General features: G+C 41.1%; 1 protein-coding gene across 5 annotated transcripts in view; it reads left to right on the top strand.

The window, feature by feature from the left end:
• Positions 1-22,283, top strand: part of rptor (regulatory associated protein of MTOR, complex 1) — a 232,561-nt gene that overhangs the window by 181,877 nt on the left and 28,401 nt on the right. For all 5 annotated transcript variants that reach the window (XM_036000319.1, XM_036000320.1, XM_036000322.1 and 2 more), the window contains exons 23-28: positions 6,115-6,218; positions 7,514-7,691; positions 8,425-8,535; positions 14,419-14,524; positions 19,723-19,837; positions 21,552-21,676. In XM_036000319.1, the coding sequence (XP_035856212.1) occupies positions 6,115-6,218; positions 7,514-7,691; positions 8,425-8,535; positions 14,419-14,524; positions 19,723-19,837; positions 21,552-21,676 (739 nt within the window). The remainder of the gene's footprint in view (positions 1-6,114; positions 6,219-7,513; positions 7,692-8,424; positions 8,536-14,418; positions 14,525-19,722; positions 19,838-21,551; positions 21,677-22,283) is intronic.

Genomic DNA, 22,283 nt, shown 5'->3' on the forward strand with positions numbered 1-22,283 from the left:
CACCACCCATCCTAACCCTCGGGCAGAATGTGTTGAGTTTCCCACCACCAACACCGAGCGTCCCCTCTGTTAACTTGAGAAGAGCAGCATCTCTGCGATGGGCTGCAATATAAACCAACAGGACTTGATTTACAATAGAACGCAAAAGAGTTCTCTTCGTACAGCTAATTTACTGTGCTGTCTGTGTGGCACCACAACACACTTCTGTAGTAGAAGTTTCTTTTTGTACCTGCAGATCTGAAGTCAGATGAGCAAACTGTGGTGTCATATTTATTTAAAAAATGACCACGCTGACAGCCAAAATATGGAAACGGCTGAAACAGAAGCACAAGTCAATTTAAGCACTGCATCTGCCCCAGACCTTCTGCATCATCTTTACAGGTCTGCTAATTGTAAGAGCTTTAGATTAAAGCTAAACCTTCTATTGCCACACGGCTTGAGCATTTCATTTGGAGGCTTCAGCTATATAAATAACGCAGCTTTTCTAGAAAATATTCAAATGCTGTGTCATTTTAATGGTTAGCATTCATAGACCTGAAAGGCTTGCAAATGACATGCAATGGAGACATGTGACTTGACTTGTTTCCACTGAATTGACTTGAGACTTTACTTGAACTTATCTCCTTTGACTTTGTTTATTTAGATCCCCATTAGCAACTGCATTGTAACAGTAACTACTCTTGCTAGGCTTGCTAGACCAGAAAATACATCGATACACATCCATAACATTCATAGTCACAATAAGACTTTATACATTACATAGCAACCAATAAGCCAATAAAACGACCAACACCAACTCCATCCATCCATCTTCTTCCACTTATCCGGTAACGGGTCGCGGGGGTAGCAGCTCCAGCAGGGGACCCCAAACTTCCCTTTCCCGAGCCACATTAACCAGCTCTGACTGGGGGATCCCGAGGCGTTCCCAGGCCAGGTTGGAGATATAATCCCTCCACCTAGTCCTGGGTCTTCCCCGAGGCTTCCTCCCAGCTGGACGTGCCTGGAACACCTCCCTAGGGAGGCGCCCAGGGGGCATCCTTACCAGATGCCCGAACCACCTCAACTGGCTCCTTTCGACGCGAAGGAGCAGCGGCTCTACTCCGAGCTCCTCACGGATGACTGAGCTTCTCACCCTATCTCTAAGGGAGACGCCAGCCACCCTCCTGAGGAAACCCATTTCGGCCGCTTGTACCCTGGATCTCGTTCTTTCGGTCATGACCCAGCCTTCATGACCATAGGTGAGGGTAGGAACGAAAACTAACCGGTAGATTGAGAGCTTTGCCTTCTGGCTCAGCTCTCTTTTCGTCACAACGGTGCGATAGATTGAGTGTAATACCGCACCCGCTGCGCCGATTCTCCGACCAATCTCCCGCTCCATTGTCCCCTCACTCGCGAACAATACCCCAAGGTACTTGAACTCCTTCACTTGGGGTAAAGACTCATTCCCTACCTGGAGAAGGCACTCCATCGGTTTCCTGCTGAGAACCATGGCCTCAGATTTAGAGGTCACCAACACCAACTCAAGCCTATCTAATACATACAATAGCTCTATATAATCATTTCATTTTTACATTATTAAGAAATCACTTAGCAACTCATCCATGAAGCACAAATAAAGTGGGATGAATAGGATTTATCCATATCACAAGAACAGAAAAAAATATTTATATATAGTATATTAGGGCTGTCAAACGATTAATTTTTTAATCACGATTAATCGCCAAATTTCTATAGTTAATCGCGATTAATCGCATGTTTTATCACATGATTACAATTCTATTATTTTGCATTTCAGAACTGTTTTTAAGTACATATTAACAATGGTAAGAGAGATTTGACTCGGACTTGTCTTGATTGAGTAAATCGGACTTGTCTTGATTGAGTGACTCGAACTTGTCTTGATTTAGTAAATCAGACTTGTCTTGATTGAGTGACTCGAACTTGTCTTGATTGAGTAAATCAGACTTGTCTTGATTGAGTAAATTAGACTTGTCTTGATTGAGTGACTCGGACTTGTCTTGAGAGATTTGACTCTCTGGTCTTGAGAGATTTTACTGACTTGTCTTAATTGAGTGACTCAGACTTGTCTTGAGAAATTTGACTTGGACTTGATTGAGTTGACTCGGTCTTGATTTATTAGAGACTTGAATTTGTTTAAATTAAATTCAGATTTGACTTGTGCTGATTTGGATTTAACTGAATTAATCGGGCTGGGATGAGATCACACACTCCTCTTTGGCTCTGGTTTATAAACCATAATCATAGTCTTCGCAATGAGTCCGACAAAGTTGTAGGTGAGACACTGTGTGGCACTAGTGTCATTCATGTCATACATACTGTCATGACATTAAAACAATGATGGGGGATTGAAGCTCTGCCTGTCTTGTCTGTTTGCCTAAAAAAAGGAAAAGCAGTTTGACATTTAAAAAAGAATGACAAACTAAACACCTCTAAATGCCTTAACTTTCTGAAGCTAATGAGTTATTATACATGGAGCCTACATTAATTTTTGTCTTGCAGAGAGCTCATCAGAGACAGCTTAATCAGAGAACATCCATCCCAAGTTCACAAGTGTTAACATTAGCCTAACTGGGAATCCAGCTCCTTTAATTAGGTTTTTAAAATGTCAAATGTTATTGATTTGTAACAAAGTGAACAAGGTCAGCAGCTAATTAAAATTTACTTGCTTCTCAGATGATGAAAGCATTAAATGGTTTTTAATAGGCCCCTCTAGCTGCATGATGCTAGGGTGGAGGGCCTCGAGTCTTTTTTTTAATCCAGTTTTTTCTTGTGTGCCCGGTCTTTTGTCTGTAAGTTTGACTGCTTAAAATTTGAATCCAATTGTTTTCAGTACAATTTATATAAAAAAAAAAAAACATTACCATACAAAGTCCTAAAATGTTTGAATGGACCTTTGGAAGGCTTGAAAATAAGTGGTCATAGTCATGAGAGGAGATTATTACTTCTCATTTCCCTTTGCCTGACGCAGCAGATATCTCTATTTACACACTTAACCCATGACGCCAACCACATCTTCCCTCCATCAGTCCACCGTATCCCCCTCTCCTCCCCACCTCCATGTCATCATCATACATCAAGGCCGTTGTTTCTTTCAATAATTAAACCAGAACGTTTCAAGGTGTCTGCCCCAAGTGCAAGATGTTTGAAAGAGGAATATCTTCGAACTTTCTGCGTAGGAGTGTGGTTTAACGGCCAAATTTGGATTAATGCAAGTTTTCTTGGCTGGCTTGACAATCCCAAATATATATTTATACTAGGTTTTATTTATATATATATATATATATATATATATATATATATATATATATATATATATTATATAATAGTTAATATATATATAATGTTAATAGCGTGGTCTGTGTACACGCATTCATTTCTTTTCTCTGTTGACTCACTTTCCAGCCAATTAATGATGGGAGAGAGTGAAGGGAAGCTGTGTAAAACGGGAGAGAGGCATTGCAAGCTGTTTCCCAACGTGGAGAGAAGCAGCTGCTCGAACCGATTACCCTCGTTTCCTGCTAATGCGGGAGTTTTGCATATCATATTTTCTGGAAAGCCTGTCAGCAGATAAGACGTGTGGCCTCCTGCGTAAGCATGATGTTTGTTTACCACATGTTGAGGATCTGCAAATGTTGATGAATAATCCATGAACATGTTGCATTATTTAGTCCTTTTAACCGATGAGCTTGCAAATTCACAATCATACCAGCATCCGGTATCTAGTATATTCTGTATTTCCTTAAGCTTAGAAATACATGAAATTTGGTGACCTGGACAAAAGACAAGGTTGTTAATGGATGTACACTGACTGTTGCAGGACAGGCTTGATAACTCATCCACCCTGCTGCCTCGTTTTTTTTGTTTGTTTGAGCTTTTACTAGTATACAGCTGCACTTTGCCGCAACCTCTTTCAAACTCTTAAAATGAACTCCAGGAGGATTAATGGTGCAGTGTGGTGCTCAGTTTGGCCATCTAAATGCCCGAGTTTCTTTGCATGAGGTCTGCGCGTACTGTTGCCTTCACACACACACAAGCTGCTACCCATCATCTTTTAGTCAAAAAAATCAGCATATCCTTAATATAAGTTATTAGTGTGCTTTTACATGTTTATGTCCTTCTCATCATATCGATCCTGTGCTAGAGTAGAAAAGGTACTTAGATTAGTGACTGAGCTATTTCCATAATAACCCTTTCAGCCGGCTTTACTGCTGTTTGTTTCATTTCCAATTGCATCTTAATGAATGTGTGTAAACTTTGCATTCCATACTTTCCTCTCCCCCTCGCTCTCAGCCTTTCAGACACGCTCGCACAAACGCAAAAACACTTTTTTTGTAATTAGCATAGAAATCAAATCCGAGGTAGTAAAATGTGTTTGCCCGCGTTAACTGGATTTACGCTGCAATACGCAGTTTTCCTCTCCACCTAGATGAGTAAACAACAACCCTGCTATTCATCAAGGATGCTTTGCCTCTATTGTCTTTATTAAGTTTACCCCTCCCTTGTGAGCAGCCATTAGACAACTCACAATGAAGAGGTTATATTACCAGCTCCGCCTAATGAGATAAAGTTCTGAAAATGGAAGGCAAACTTTGTAAAGTGCGTTGATTCTAATCCTGCTCTCAGGTGTGTCTTTGAAATATCTGAATTCCTGCCCCCCCTTCACACCTGCCTCATTTAGTTCGGTTGAATCACACTAAAGTTGGGTTTCCCCCTTGGTGCGGTTCGTTTGGGCAGGTGTGAATGCAGCAATCGCACTCGGTTGCGCACCAAAAGCGGACTAAATAAGCGTGCCGAGACCTGCTTGAAGAGGTGGTCTCGGTACGCTTTCAATCCAACTCTGGAGCGCTTTGTTTGTGGTGAGAACGTGATCCCACCTCGAACCGCACCGAATATAAATACTCTGCAAGTTGCAACATTATGCAAACTATAGCAGCTTGCAGTGTTTCTCTCACAGAAATACTGTAGACTGCAGTCACTCGCATCTCCGTGGTCAAACTAGCCGCCGCTAAAGCTAGAGACAGACCCCGGCAGAGCAGAGCGAAGTCTCGTTTACAATGTCTGATTATTTAAATGAAATGAGCTGGTTTGACCATAGAGGATGCCAGGAATAGGGTCCTAGACACGGGCATTGGAAATTACCAATAGCTATAAATGCTGTGATGCTGTACATTGGAGATTTGTTACACACATCATGGCTATGTTGTAGCATCTGTCCCTATTCAAATCAAAAATGAAATGAAATATGCACTAGTCCGAAACACACATAGACAGTTAAAGAAATTGACAATGTGACGCCGGAGGCTTGAAACGGAGACCAGTGAAGTCTATTAGAAGCACTTTTCTGGTGATGGCTGAGCGTTACTGAGCAGCAGATGTGACGTGAGCAACCTGTCTGAAAGTTGTAAGTCTTCTGGTAGCTGTGCCAAGAGAAATCTCAATCATTCCCAATCTAGCAGAGATGGAGAGCGTAGGTATATGTAAGGAGATAACATAGGCACAGGCTAATTTTTGGTAACTAAAATGCTAGTTAACATTAGTAATTACACTTAAACAGCTAATATAAGTCGAAACTGCCTGCGAGCTTCTCCTGTACTATACGTGTAATTTGTTCAGTAAGTCGCGTGGTTATGACACAATCGTTAGCCTATTTTTATAAAATGTCTGCTACGGAGCCATAACGTGAGATACAAGGTAATGGAGCCTTTTATACATTGTCGTGTTTCTTTAGAAACAAACAATGGACAAATTAAGTCTTTAAACGCTTCAGATGTAAAGTTATTCGCTGTCAAAGTGACGTCAAAATGAATGGCAGTCAATGGAATGCTAACGGCGGGTGATGGCTTTGTGGAGGCTGGCTTACCCTTACTTGGAAACACAGGACCTTCTTCTTTCCTTTCTTGCGTGGTTTTGGTGTGCTTGGATTGTGTGAAACGAAACCGGATCAAAGGGGGGGAAAAGTTTACAAACTCATCAACTGATTCGGGACCAGAGCAAACCACCTATAGGTGTGAAAACACTCTTAATCTCTCCAGTGGGACGACTTGTAACAACTTTTAAGAGAGTTTAATTAACCCACAGTTTCTTTGTCGACAGGCAACGATGAACGCTCGGCCCCAGCGGATCCTGGACTCTGGATCTCTCACCCAGTCGGCCCCGGCCAGCCCCACCAGCAAGGGCACGCATATCCACCAGGCTGGGTGAGGACGGCTCACACACAGTCAACATCCAGATATACAGCTAAAGTCAATTGCCGTAAAGCCCCGAAACATATGTGTCATGCATACAGATCACTCAGCCTTCCTTCTAGCAAGACTTAGACACAATTCTATTTGATGAAGCAGGCAGTGTGAGGGAACCTTGAAAAAAGGCTAAAACTCTTAAAATGCCTCATCTTGTTTTAAAGAGGGTTCTGACAAATGTTACTACATAGCTCAAGGCTGGCAACAAAGTAAGAGGCCACACACACAGTTAATATACATTATACATCATATAATATTCTATAATGTGGATCGTACCTGAACAAGAACATACCAGAAACCCCAGAGAAAATAATGAGAAAAAAGGATAAAAGTAATGAAAAAATGATCACACTAAAACCTGGATATAAAAATAAATATGATGATGATGATGAAATACAGTGGTGGAATGTAATTAACTACATTTACTTAAGTACTGTACTTAAGTACAAATTTGAGGTACTTGTACTTTACTTGAGTCTTTTCTTTTCATACCACTTTCTACTTCTACTCCGCTACATTTCAGAGAGAAATATTGTACTTTTTACTCCACTACATTCATCTGACAGCTTTAGTTACTAGTTACTTTACAAATTAAACTTGATACCAGTATTGGTATCGGCTCCGATACTGCCTAAAATGCCGGTATCAGTATCGGGAAGTATTGGAGTTTATGCACCGATCCGATACCACCTAATAAAGCCCTAAAGAAAATCTACGTTAAAGTAGTTTATTTATGTTCTTTTTCCGTTATAACTGACAGTCAAACTGGATAAAAAAAGAAAGTTCTGTGGCGTTCATTGTTTGTGTTTGTTCATGTTTCACAAAGAGTTTAACCCAAGCCAGACCGACAACAAAGATAGAAATCATATCACATCCATACAGGGATAGTAGTATACAGTTGTTAAAACATAATAAAATATACGACACACTGGTATCAGATCGGTACTCGGTATCGGCCGATATGCAAGTTCAGATATCAGAATCGGTATCGGGAAGAAAAAATGGTATCGGGCCATCTCTACTTGTAACAGAGTATTTTGACAGTGTGGTTTTAGTACTTTTACTAAAGTAAAGGATCTGAATACTTCTTCCAGCACTGATGAAATACTATGATATGATATGATATGAATCACGAAACGGACTTTTTCTGTTGTTTTTTTTTTTAACTTGTTTCTGTAATAGAATGCAAAGCTGACACTGTCTAAGTTCAGCCACTGTTTCCTATCCTCATGTTAATGTCTCTGTCCCTCCAGTGGGTCTCCTCCCATGCCCAGCGCCAGCAGCTCCAGTCTGACCAACGAGGTGCCCAAACCTCCGGCCAGAGAGCAGACGGCCACGCGACCTCCCTACACCCCCACATTGGGAGGACAGGCGCCCCACTCCCACCAGTTCCCCCGTACCCGCAAGATGTTTGACAAGGGACCTGAGCAGGTAGAGGAACACCCTACTGGATGGGTCTCTGTCTGTAACTCGGGCAGTGTGTGGGCATCAGCAGCTGCAACGGTTTTAACTTGAAGTTGGCTCGAGTAGAAGTTGCATATTTTCTGGGTGGGGTTGTTGTTTTTAAGTTTTAGTTTAGTCGGGATCAATGGAAGTACATTTCCAGGATAATTGCCTGACATGTCCCTCACCTTCCGCTCTCTGTGTTGCCGTTCAAAAACTCGGAAAACAACAACAAACAAAAAATTTGGATCGTGCAACAAGGCAGGCCTGCTTGGTTATTTCGGGGAATGATTATAAAGATTTACAAAGAACATGTTTAGGGCATTTCCTCTCTAACTGGGACATTTTGGGACCGACTGTTGGGGATTGCTATGGACGAAGTACACGCGGCGATACACTAGTTAGAGCAAATGACTTATAATCATTTATCCAGTTAATTTAAATAGTTCACATTACTGTATTGTGTGAACAGTTAACTTCATTTAATATTGTATGTGGCGTTTTCTTTTGCGCGGTGCAAATGTTCCACCAAAACAAGTTCCTTCCCGAGACTATTTTGTCGCTGTGTCCGCCCAAGACGGTTGTGATTGGTTTAAAGAAAAGCAAACAACCCAGAGATGTACGTGTGGTCTAGCCAGACCTTACTGCACAGCACTGTGGAGATAGGTCTGGCAATACAAGACTAAGTTTAGTTTAACTCTTTTTTTTTTTTTGTATCTAGGCAGGTGAGGATGGTGACGAGCCGGGGGGTCACAGGAACTACATCAGTGCCGCCCTCCAGACGGGCCTGTGTGATTGGAGCGCCAAGTATTTTGCTCAGCCTGTCATGAAGGTAAGAGTCTCTCTTCTCTCTTCCATCCATTCTTCCATTTAACCGTCTTGGTCTTCCTCTCTCACTCTGCCCTGCCAGTGAGAGTCCAATGACAGTCCTTTGTGTCTTTTTTTTTTTTTTTTTTATTTAACGATAAGCCACAAGATTGTGCTTTACACACAGACCTAAAGCAACATGTAAGCTGAGTTATAGCTTTGATGAAATGCAGACACTTTTTTACGTTATTCAACAAAAAAGAGCAGATGCTTTTTTTTTCTTTCTTTAATCAATAATTTAAAAACAATATTTCCTTTACTATTCCTCTGCCAAGCAATGCAGTTATTGAATAGTAGCTCAGAGTGGTTGCTAAGCAACAAAGAAGTACTATGACAGGTAATTTTGGTTTTCACATCAATATTTATGTGACGTGGTGTCACAGGTGTGTGTTTGTCATGCATTTTACAATGGCTTCAGGACTGGCTTAGCCACCTGAGGACATGGACTGTGTTATAAAACGGATTTAAAAAAAAAAAAAAAGAAGTAATGTGGAGTCCTATGGAAAAACAGCCGGCTCGGGACCAGTCACACTGTGAGGAAGAACCTGCTGCTTGCACAAGATGGCTTTGCTGAATAATTGAGTTTTCATAACTCCATAACTTAACATCCTCCGGAGTGAAATTTCAGATTAAATGAAGTGCTTTTTACCGCGCACAGTAGTTGGTGCCGAATTCTGTAATGAAATGAAATCAAGCTTCCGTCTGTTTAAATAACCTCAACATGCCATCCTCCCTGGACAAAAATGTGTCAGCACATTTTATCGAAGTTGAACAAAGAAGGAGAGGATTATTTATATATAAAAAATACATTTAAAAAAAGTCAAGTGTGAGGGTCAAACAGAGGAGGAAATAGAAAGTTTTGGGAGTCGAGGAAGAAAAAGATGTACAAAAAGTATAAGAAAGGTGTGCATGAGAGAGAGTGGATGATACAGAAAGAGAGTGAAGAGAAATGTAGATTTTTAATAAAATAAAATACTTACAACACAAAGACGTTTGGGGCAAAAGGAGGGCTGCAGGAGACAAAAAGAGCGCACACAAAGGAAAAGGTAATACGTGATGAAAATAAAATATTTTTAAGAAAGAGGAGAGAATACATCCAGGGGCAGACAGACAGAGGGAGGGAGAGGGTGGGGGAAAGTGAAGTAAAACTTTAAAGAGCATGGCTGGATGAAAGGAAGATGGAGCCAGAAGTGTCAACAAAAGGTGATAAAAAGCAGAGAGATGATTGGACTGGAGGAGTAAAAGAGCGAGCGCAAAGAGGAGGAGAGGGGTTTTACCGTAGCACGAATCAGAATGCTGTGTTGGCATAATTTTGAGTGCTGCCATAAAACTCCACTCCATTACAAAGGGGTGTGTGTGTGTGTGTGTGTGTGTGTGTGTGTGTGTGTGTGTGTGTGTGTGTGTGTGTGTGTGTGTGCGCGTGCGTGCGTCAAAATCTGCACACAGGTTATCATATCACTGTGTCAGCAGCACGAGAGCTTTAGGGGTGTGTGAGAAGCAAGGACAGACTGTCTTCACATGAGAGCAAGGGAAAGTGATTTAAAAACAGCTACAGGTTAATATTTGTGTGTGTGTGTGTGTGAGAGAGTGTGAGAGAGTGTGAGAGAGAGAGAGAGAGAGAGAGAGAGAGAGAGAGAGAGAGAGAGAGAGAGAGAGAGAGCACCATGGAAACAGACAATGTTTCCGGACTCTGACATCTGACTTTGTTTTTGATGTTGTGATATAGGTCTTAAAAAGTCTTAAATTTAACTTAGTGAAACCTGCAGAAACTCTGTAAAACAGAGAGTATATAAACTACGTGCTCAACACAACAGAGCCACAGAACTACAGCTCCGTGAGCAGATCCCCTACGTTTGCTAGAATTATTAATGATCACAATACTGAACGGGACAATTTACAGTGTGAAAATCAACCTGTTAGTTTGGCATTTCTCTACTGCCATTTCATATCCACCGACACCGATATGTGTGCGATAAACTAATATTGACTGATATGCCGGCCTGGCTAATGAATCGCTCTAGATCTGTTTTGTATGCTGGTAGTGGGTCATATGAGCCCTTTTTCATTATCTGAAAAACAGCGGTTTTGGACATACAAGGTTTTCACCCGACAGCGACGACATTAAGAATGCAGCCAAAGATAAAGAATGGAGTCTTTTCTAGGTGCGTCCATGGGAGTTAACCACGGTTTACAAATTAAACGTTCAACAATCGCATCTGAGTGTCCACATACTTTTGGCTTGGATTTTTGGATTTTTGACTCTATATCCATAATGTCTAGAGCTCTGTGGAGACTATATGCAAGAGTCTCTCTCTCTCTCTCTCTTTCACACACACATTTTCTTACCACAGGGTCTCATTATGCATTACGGTAGCAGCTGACACAGGGCAGCACCACAACCCTGGGAACCACCATGTCAGCTGGCTCTTACCTTGGCACACACACAAGTGCACGCACACACACACACAGACACACACACACACACACACACACACAGCTGTGGGAGTACAACAGACCAACTGCAGAATCTGCCTTCTCACAGGCTCGGTAGGGAACCATAAAATACAGACACTGTATGTGATATACAGATTAACCCGACTCACTGAAACACACACTGTAAATACACCATCTCATGCACAAATATATTTATTCACAATCTTTGCTCAGAGGTGTTAAAATGTGTGTTGTTTCCCTTAAAGCAACATGTGCTGAGTGAGGACATTACAGGAATATTGATTACACACAGTAGTAATATAGTCACATGGCACTGTAGGGGTGTGTGTGTGTGTGTGCTGTTTAGCATTCAGTAGGGAGGCCTCGCTGTAGAAATGTGCTTAATAAGCACACACACACACACTATTGCAGGTTTTCTCTGTTGTTTACACTCTGTTTTTCATTTATGCATCAAATATGCATAATAAAATATGCATAATAATAGCAATGCCCAAGTTTTTAATTTACGATTGTCTTACTTTATACTGTAAAAAGACGTCACTCAGCTTTATATTACATTCTGCATATTGAATGTCATATTAAAAAGGGAGTCATGAAAATCAAGCTGGGACTAACTCTGTGGGGCCCATTTTGTTGCACAAGACTTAATAAAGTTAATACTTTTCATATTGTGCCTCTGCTCAACAGATGTGATCTGATGTGATTGCTTAAAGTAAACTTGATGACTTGACTCATTATCTGAGTAACCGCGTAATGTGATGAGACGAGTTGATAACTTGCGGTATTATCGGTGAGTCCGATGCTGCATTCTGAGAACATATCGTCACCTGACAACTTAAGCCTTAAAGGAATAGCTCAACATTTTGAGGAACACGTTTACATGCTTTCTTTTGGAGAATGAAATCAGAAGATCAACATCAGTCTTGTGTGTAGCTTAGCATAAAGAGTAGTAGAGAAAAGAGCTAACATGGCTTTGTCCAAAAAAAAAAGAGCCTACCAACAGCTCAATAAAGCTCACTTATTAACAACTTGTATCTTGTTTGTTTGCTGCATCCACAAACCTATTGTAAAAATGGCTATTTGTGGGTTTTTAGCAAGAGTTACCTTCTGGACAGTGACTTTGTCTTAACTGAAACCTGTGCTCACTGTGGCAACCGTAGACGCTGTGCAGAAGTGCTAGCAGATAGATAAACTGTAGAAATATATATATATATATATTTTTTTTAAAGCAAATAAACGTATTTCCCTCGAAAGGAATGTAGAAACATACAGGTACTTGAGCATACAGCATAACGGGAGTCAGTTAAAGCTATTGGGCCCTATTTTAATGATCGCTGTTGATTTTAATGATGATTAAGCGCACGGCGTGAAGCGCATGGTGCAGGTGCGTTTAGGGCATGTCCAAATTCACTTTTGCTAGTTTGACGGACGAAAAAAAGGGTCCGTGCGCCGGGCGCATGGTTCAACAGGGTTGTACTTAGTTTCTTCATTAATTCATAGGTGTGTTTTGGGAGTAACATGCAATAAACCAATCAGAGAGTCATCTCCCATTCCCTTTAAAAGCCAGGCGCGTCTGTACCTTGGCGCATTGCTATTATGATGGCGGATTTGCACCGTAATATTTTTATTTGTAATCTTTTGCATGTTTGTGTGCTGCTGCGCGTCCCTGTGTGTGTGTAACAAGCATAGTGTGTCCGAGCTGTGCATACGCCTAGGCGCATTTTACTAATTTGCTGTTAAAATAACAGTGAAATGCTGCGCTATTGACTTTAGAACAGGTTTTTGTTGGTCAATGGCACGATCACTTCCCGCTGCCTCAAGATAGCAATACGCCAAGAATGCACCTGAACACACTCTTGGGTGCAATATAGAGCCCATAGTGCGGTATCTGTCGCCCCCATGAGGAATTCTAAGTAATGACAACAACACTGTCGGCGCATCCACGTGATACAAGCCTTCTGTGATCGCACCCCCACCCCTCCTCCACGCAGTTGCTAGTAGCGTTTATCCCGTCAAATCAAGGAAGACAAAGAGGATTAAAAAACAAATCATGATGAACTCTTCAGAAGAGGTTATTATCTCGTAATGTTTATGTCCTCTCCAAAGCTGAACGCTGCTGTTCACTTTCTCAGCCGTGACGTGAAACGCATCACTCGAGTTTCTACGCGCGAAAGTTGCCGGACGACACCATTTTGTAATCACGAACGCTGTGTTTGATACATGTTACTGGTTACCGGTTGCACGGCATTCATGGTTCGGCTGCTCATGACTGTTTTCCAAGATGGCTCCCGAATGTAAACATGAACGCTACTGTCTTTGTAATCTATCTTTTTAATAAACTGTCTGTAGACTTACAAAGTTCTCAATGCTTCGGTTTGCATGTAGGGACCCTCATGATGCTACCGTTGAAGTGCGGTGCTATTTTGAGCCTTGTTAGTGGTTTAAAATAGCGTTTTACCCTGTGCCCCGAAAGCTAGCGTTAGCAGGTAACCACCAGTTTTGCGGTAGGTTGTTTAAAGCTAGAGACACATTTGATTAGCATGAAAACATATCCCAGAGAACGCTCGACTCGGTACACATATGTTATTAACCCCTAGGTTCATTTTGCGCCAGAATTGTCCTTTAATTAGCTTTGTATCAACTCATTTGGCAATGGCTTGAATGTAACAGATGTCCAGTAATATAAAATAGTTGCGCACTAAAGCTTTAAACAAAAGTGCCTTGACTCATTTCCAAATACTTTCACAGCGTTTGTCTGTTGTCCAGTGCACCGACAGAGAAACTGCATCTGATGTGCTCACATCTGCAGCTACTGCAGCTGCTACTGGGGGAAAAAATCCTGTAGTGCGCGAGTGAAGATGGCAAAGGGAGAGCGACGGCTTTAGGAAGTTGGTGAATACTTTGGACAAGCTATATAAATTGCAATCTCGCCACTATTTTACCAGATTTGCGCTTTTTATTACAAATGCCATGCAGAAGTTCAACGGAAAAAGTTGAACAGTTTTTTATTTTTTATTTAATAAATGCAACATCTTTCTAAAGGTCCATAAGTAATCATAGTAAATACTCGTGATTATTATTTCTTCCATAATCGAGCAGCCCTAGTAGCTTGTTCTCCTGTGTGTATACCTGTTATCTGCCTCTGGACACTTAAGACACGGATATTTTAATGTTCCGTTTAACTTCTAAAGTTAGACCAGGTTTAATGCCGATGTTTCAAGGAGGGATACTTGACAGCTTTAGAAAACAATCGGTGTCTGGGGGTATTTATTCTATGCTTCCACTGTGTTTCTATATTTTCACAGAGGGTGCAGCATATGTAATGCATTGAACCATCTCTCTCTCTCTCTCTCTCTCTCTCTGCTTCTGTCCTTTTTGTAACTCACTCTTTCAGATCCCAGAGGAGCATGACCTGGAGAGCCAGGTGAGGATGGAGCGCCAGTGGAGGTTCCTGAGAAACACTCGCGTGAGAAGGCAGAGCCGAGGCATCACGCAAAGGGGTGAGTGACATACAACCCAATCATTTTTGAAACACCATAGGCTTGTTAACGTAAGGTCACCAAAAGACAATATTTAGGCAGATATCCGTCATCTTCACATTTTGTTCAGTGTTTCTCCCACAATGCTATTGAAATAGTATTTCATTTTATTTTAAGAGTATTTAGATAGTGTAGACCAAAAACACAAATAAGACCCAAGATGGAACTCTTCTGAACACGCCATTTATATTTAATAACTCTGTCTTGCAGGAGAGTCTTATTTATTTAAAGCTAAAAGGAAGCCTGGACTGCACATTAAATGCAGAATTCAATTGCTTCAGATATTACTTGAAATAAGATTAAATCAATTATCAAAATGTCATCCCAGGTTTTAATCACATTTGCATTACACGACATGGCTGGTGTCATATCTTCTAAAGGGCAAGGAAAGTTTATTTATAAAGCGCACGTCATACACACGGCGAAGCAAAACGGTTGCAAGATGCACACAGCATCAAAATCCCAGAGATGATGAAGTCAGACAAGCATGGGAAAATAAAATTATACAAATCATAAAAATGATAGATGGAGCAAGTCAAATATAGGATGCATTTTCAACAACAAAAATACATGTTGAAATGATTATTGAACACTCATTTTTGTTCAAAAGAGTCACATTAATAACATTTCTGATACGTGTGTGTTAAGTTAACTTACTTATTTGGAGTGTGGCCGGATTGGCTCAGTGGGTAGAGCAGGCGCACATACACTTCAAGGTTTATGCCTCGACGCAAAGGTCCAGGGTTCGAATCCGACCTGTGACGTTTTCCTGCATGTCTTCCCCCTCTCTCTCCCCTTTCTTACCTAGCTGTCCTGTCAAATTAAAGGTGGAAAAGCCCAAAAAATAATCTTAAAAAAAAAAAAAAAAAATTTACTTATTTGGATATTTGACTTGGTAACAAAATGCTTGCTGCAAACATAACGTCGGACATAACGTTAGCTTCAGTATCCGGATCCTACAGTCTCCCCATTCTCCCTGCTGATTCCTCATATCTGTATCCACTTTTGTCTTCATAAAAGATCAGTTTTTCGGGTGGGCAGCTCTGTCTCTACTGCTAAGGATACTATTACTACGTCCTCATAGACAGCGATCAAAATTTTAACAGCCACATGAAAGCAATTACTAAATCAGCTTTTTACCATCCCAAAAATATTGCCAAACTTAGGGGTTTTATGTCAAAAGATGACTTAGAGAAACTGATTCATGCCTTTATCTCCAGTAGGGTTGATTACTGCAATGGGCTGTTCACAGGCCTTCCTAAAAAGACCCTTAAACAGCTTCAAATGTTGAAAAAAACGCAGCAGCCAGAGTTCTTACAAAAACAAAAAGAACTGAGCACATAACGCCTGTTTTGAAATCCCTGCACTGGCTCCCAGTAAGTTACAGGGTTAACTTTAAAGCATTCTTGTTTTCAAGTCACTTAATGGAATAGGGCCAAAGTGTCTATCGGACATGTTTCTGCAGTATGTACCACTCAGGTCTCTCAGATCAGAGCAGAAACATCTTTTAGAAAAACCCACTGTCCGTACCAAACAGGGTGAAGCAGCACTCAGCCATTATGTGGCTCACCTCTGGAACCAACTTCCAGAAGGCATCAAAAACACCCCAACTACTCACCGTTTTAAATCCAGACTTAAGACAAAATTCTTTACAGATGCCTTCTGCTAATGCTTCACTGAGGCATTATTACTTATTGTGGTAGACCAATGATTTTTAATATTCTTTTCTTTATGCTTTTATCTTTTACTGTTTTTATGCCTTAATGTTATCGTGCTTTTATTCCTACTGTTTTTATGATCATGTACTGACCCTTTCTTTTGTTTTGTGTGAAGCACATTGTATTGCCACAGGTATGAAATGTGCTAGATAAATAAACTTGCTTTGCCTTGCCTATGTACATGTGGACTAGGCCTTAGAGAATAGCATTTTAGAACAGTCCTGTCTGATTAGTAGCTCTATGGCCAGCATTGTCCAATACATTGATCACAAAACATAAGCCCTGACAATCATGTTTAATTGAATGTTTAGACTCTGGGTGACATCTAGATTGTCCAAAAAAAGGACAGACAGACAGACGGACTGAGACACACACCGGGTGTAGGTGGTGCTGCGTTGTTTCAGACGTAAGTGAGCGCGCAGATGATTTGCAGTGATGAAAGACGATTAGAGAAATCAATCCACAGTCAGAAACAACCCTGTTTCTGAGTCACAGGACTCCCCTTACACACACACACACACACACACACACACCACTCACACTCAGACACACAAACACACACATTACAGAGCCTGGGGGTGCCAGCATACAATCAGACTCCCCAAGTGAAGTCAGAGCTCTTCTCAAACAGAATAGCTAACACCCCCAACGTCATTGGCACCCCCCTCCACACACACACACACACACAGAGTCACGAGGCAATTGGCGTCAGAGCTGAGGCTTTCTCCCGCACATGTCTCTCCCTCTCTTTCTGACTGCTTGGTAAATCATTGAATTCCCCTCTATACTAACAGTATATATATATATATATATATATATATATATATATATATATATATATATATATATATATATATATATATATATATATATATATATATATATATATTTTAAAGAGAGAGAAGTAGTAGGGTTGCCCTCATTCAGTCTGTTCCCTTCAGATAGACTTGAGGTAAGATGAAAGGAGGATGGAGGGAGGGAGAGGAAGACTGAGGACAGAGGAGGCGAGGGAGAGGTAGGAAAGCTAGAAATAAGAGAAGAAAAAATGTGCAAAAGAAATACTTTGGGCTTATAAACCTGATTTGACTTGGAATGTTACTTGTCTTGGTGATGCAAAATGCACACCCATCATCACCACGCAGTTCCGAAGTCCTCGGGGGTAGTTTCAGATTGCACAGTAGTTCCACATCGAGTGTGCCGTCAAACAGCACAAACGATGACGACGATCTTGTTCACCTTTGAACCAAATGCCTCAGCTTCTCGTATCTACTTTTCCCCTTCCAACTACTTTATTTATTTATTTATTTATTTATTTATTTTCCAACACGGCTGAATCTGCGCTGAGTTCGTGATGGATTTTTCCTCATTCTTTTTCATCTCATCACGGCGGTCTCGAGAGGGCGCTCAGGTAGCCAAGGACAGGCTTGTGAACCAATGTGTTGTTGCCATGGCAACGCCTGTCGAAGCAGTGAACTTATCTGTTGTATCTGTGCATTGATACTGTGTTATACTTCATTAAAAATCTGCCAAAGGGGTACACCACTAGACTTTTCTCTGCCTTGACTATCCCAACATTGACTGCCATATGGTTTGTTTGTTTGTTTTTCTTGCTTTGCCTCAAGTTCTTCTATTGTTATTTTGTACCTTAGCGTCATTCCAGTGTGTTCTGGTTGTCAGATTCTGTTATAAAACCCTAGTTGCTCTTTATTTCTGTTCTGGTTTCTCTCTGTTCTGTCCTATTTTCATCTACAGATTCTCAGTTTCCCCACTGGCATTATCAAAGTTTCATCTTAATTAGAGAAAACATTTTTAACAACAAACACTGATTTTTTTTTTAATATTTTTTTTTCTAAAGTACACATACGCACATATACACGTACAGACTGTGGCTGTCTCTGAAATCACTCCCTTGTTCACAAACTCACTATTCCCTATATAGCAGACTCTCGATAGTTTACTCAACAATGAGCAGTGAAATGAGATTTTCAGAGATCATTTGCATCATCACTTAAAGGCGTGGAGTCTCTTGATGTACGCTTCACTTCTATAAAATGCAGTTCACTCAATTCAAAAACTCAAATAAAATGTCGGACAGTTGTTGTCCACTATACTGTATAGTCAATTTTTAATTGAGTAGATTTTAGTTTTATTTTAGACACAGCCTGTATTTCAGCACTGTTTTATACAGTATTTTTAACAAATCCCACAAAAAGACCAAAACCAAGCTTATATTACATCTATTGTTTGATCTATGTAATTCCTCTGTGCCATAGACACACTGTTACTGGGTGACATGTTCTTTCAATACCATCGTCCCACATACACTGTCCTGCTGCCTGAAATGATTGACCGAATGTTTAAAACAAGCATGACTACTATTAGCAATGCGGCGACGACGCGCACTGACCTCAGGCTCGTAAACGGGAGGGGTAGAGTACACGCAGCGGGGTGAGGAGGCATTTGATTGGTTCTTTCCAACCGGACAGCGAGGCAGTGATTGGTGGACGTTTTTACAGGATTACAGCAGCTACAGATGACGGATCTTTTTTGCTTCTTTTTCAGAGACCATTCGTTATTTCTTGCCGTCAGGGTGTAAAGACCATTTCAAACAATACATGTAAAAAGTGTATGTTGGAAATAAACTGCCAATGCCAAACAGCTTATTCTGCCATTGACTCGTTTGGTGGATTGGATATATTGGTGGATTGGATATATTGCCAATATATATTGGCAATTGAACAATTTATTAATTTCACAAACAGGAGCCTCAGTAGTGTGTGGAAGAACCATACACAGCCACAACAGCCTGGCACCTCCTGCTCATGCTGGTCACACAGGCCTGGTCTCATACTATTGTGGGATGGCATCCCACACAGTCCTGACCTCAACCCCATTGTTAAATTGCCAATGTCATGTTTCTTCAAACTTCAATCATCCAATCCACCAAACACCAAACGAGTCAGCGCTGCTGCTCATCCCACAAATGCATGTTCCTTACAAATGGGGCACCATTTGAAAGGGAACTAAACAGGCTATCCAACGGTATAAGATGTATTGCCAAAAAGCATTGTTACCACAGAGAAATAATCTACCAAACACAAATTTCCTTACTTTTTGTGCTACGTTTAGTTACCAACCCTGCCTTTAAGTAGGAACAAATGGAGTGAGGGCAGATAGCTTGGTAAGATACAAAAGCAACAAAAGATGGCGAGAACTTTTTTCAGTGTTGGATTCAGAGTGCAAGGTTGTGGCTATTTCCTAGAAGCATTACGTACAATTACAGGCCCGGTACAAACCAAGCTCATAAGGTATAAAAGATTAATTTGTGATTTTCCTCCTTTTTTTTTACACTTGTTCCCTTTCTCTGTCCCCACACACACACACACACACACACACACACACACACACACACACACACACACACACACACAAACATTACAGGTGTTTCCCGTCTGGATGATCAAATATTCATCAACCGCAACCCTGGAGTACCATCTGTTGTGAAGTTCCACCCCTTCAACACCTGCATCGCTGTGGCCGACAAGGACAGCATCTGGTCAGAGAACACACACAATGAAAAACCCAAATCAGCTTTAAGGCTAGGGCTGGGTATCGAATATTCAATTTTATTTTAGATTCAATATCAATTAGGTTAGGAGCATTTCAGTTGCAATACCAATTTAGTTTGGATATGTGAGAGATGCTACAATTATACAAGGTTTCCTCTTACCTGCTGCATTCTTAAAAGTATGAATGTATACATTAAGAACTGACCTTAAAGCAGTTACATTAATGTACTTTTTATTTAACATGAACACACAATAAAGTGCAGCTCTGCACACTCTACAGTCAGTGAGTAGTGAGAGACATTTCATTCAGATATCTGGAGGTGACAGAGGGACCCCTTTTGAAAATGGCCATGCCAGTTTTTTTTTTATAGAGCCCCCTTCCTGACAAGCTAGCATGACATAGTTAGTACCAGTTGATTCCTTAGGTATTCAACTTTCATAAGATACAGACCGAAATATCGATTCTTGGATTTTAGGAATCGATTTTGGATGATTGAAATGATAATCGATTTGAATTGGAAAATCAATTTTCTTTAAAACAGCCCTATTTAAAGCTTTAGTGTGTAACTTTTTGATATTAATGAACGTCCATTACATTCAAGCCATTGCCAAATGAGTTGATACAAAGCTATTTAAAGGCGCTGACACACCAACCAGATAATCGGCCGTCGGACAGTCTGGCGAGATCGGTGACTCGAGTCTGTTCGGTGTTTTCCATGCCATCGTCAGTCAGAGGAGCCGTCGGCTTTAATTTGGGCCAATTTGACTTGTTGAATCGGCCAGTGGGCAGTCGGACTCAATGACCAATCTGATTGGTGGAGTGCTAGCCCTTGACTAGCGAATTAGTGCACTTATGTTAAAACACTTACCGGAAATGTCGAGCAGGATGAGCGTGGCGAACGGCTCTCAAAATCTGACGAAAATCTTTCAAACTGACCTTTGTCGATCAAAAAAACAGACAGATTCAGCAACTGCATGGCCTATTTTTCGCTTAAAATGTTTTCAGAAATACGTTTCGGTGAACTATTTTTGTAAAATACGAGATCGTATTCCGAAGGAGCCACCATTATGGTCGGCTTTGAAATTCAGGAGAAGCCAGACCCACGTGACACGTTCCTCATTTCCGGTTTTCATTTTTTGGGCGACAATACAGATTAGTCCCACCAGCTGTTATGGAGACGTATTACGTCTCGCGCACACGCAGAACGTACGCTCAAGTTGGTGGCACTTCGGTGTGTTCCGAGGAACGTTTTGGACCGACGGGAGCCGAATGATCAGTCTGACTGCCTTTTCTGCCGTCGGGTTGGTGTGTCAGAGCCTTAAGACTATCAGCTCCACACAACTCTCTGTATTTCTCAGTAAGTTCAGAAGATTGTGTCGTCCGGCGACTTTCGCGCAGAAAATCGAGCGAAGATAATTACCTCTTCTGAAGAGTCCATCATGTTTTTTTAATCCCGTGTCCTCCTTGGTTACAAGCAACTGCGTGGAGGAGGGGTGGGGGTGGTGCGCGATTACGGAAGGCTTGTATCATGTGGATGGGTGGCCAGTTTTGCTGTCTTTGCTAAGAATTCCGCTTGGGGGAGACAGAAACTGCGCACTATAGCTTTAAGACCTTTTTGCAAATGATTCTGTTTCAAACTTGATGGTTTGTAAATGTAGCTGAGATTAATGAGAGTATATGTATATGTGTGTTTGCTGTAGTTTCTGGGACTGGGAGAAGGGCGAGAGGCTGGACTACTTCTACAACGGAAACCCTCGCTACACTCGCATCACGGCCATGGAGTACCTGAACGGACATGACTGTTCGTTACTGCTCACTGCAACAGGTTCGACACACATACTGTACGCACATATAGGAATACACTCACACGGAAGAGTAAAAACTCAAAGTTAGAAATTACTAACGTTTTCCTTGACTGAGCAGCTCAAATGTTCACACCCACCAGCAGAGTGGAAATCGCAACGGGACTCATTTGTAGCAGCAACGAGCCTTAAACACTTGACTCTTCCCCCCCCCACACACACACACACACACACACACACATGCACACACACACAAAACACAAAGCACTCATGCGTATTCATCATCATTCATCAATAGAACAAAGCCAATACCCTCCATAGTTTGATCTCCATAACCCCGAGGAACTGTAGAAAACACTCAAAAACACACAGAAACACACACATCGTTTTGTTTTATCTTAACAGTGCAACATTAAACTAAGAACGAATGAAACTTCACTGCGCACCTCCTGAAAACTTAATAAAGCACGGGGATTAACACATTTAAATTCCATCTCATCAAAAATGTAATGTGCACTTATTCAGCTTTTCTACATCAGTCATGCTGCGAAGGATATCAGGGTGGACATTAGTTATTTAAAAAAAAAAGTACAGCATTAAAAAAGTAAAACGCAGAATGTAAATCAAGTG

Source organism: Sander lucioperca, chromosome 4 (genome assembly GCF_008315115.2).
Source record: "Sander lucioperca isolate FBNREF2018 chromosome 4, SLUC_FBN_1.2, whole genome shotgun sequence".
Lineage (NCBI taxonomy): Eukaryota > Metazoa > Chordata > Actinopteri > Perciformes > Percidae > Sander > Sander lucioperca.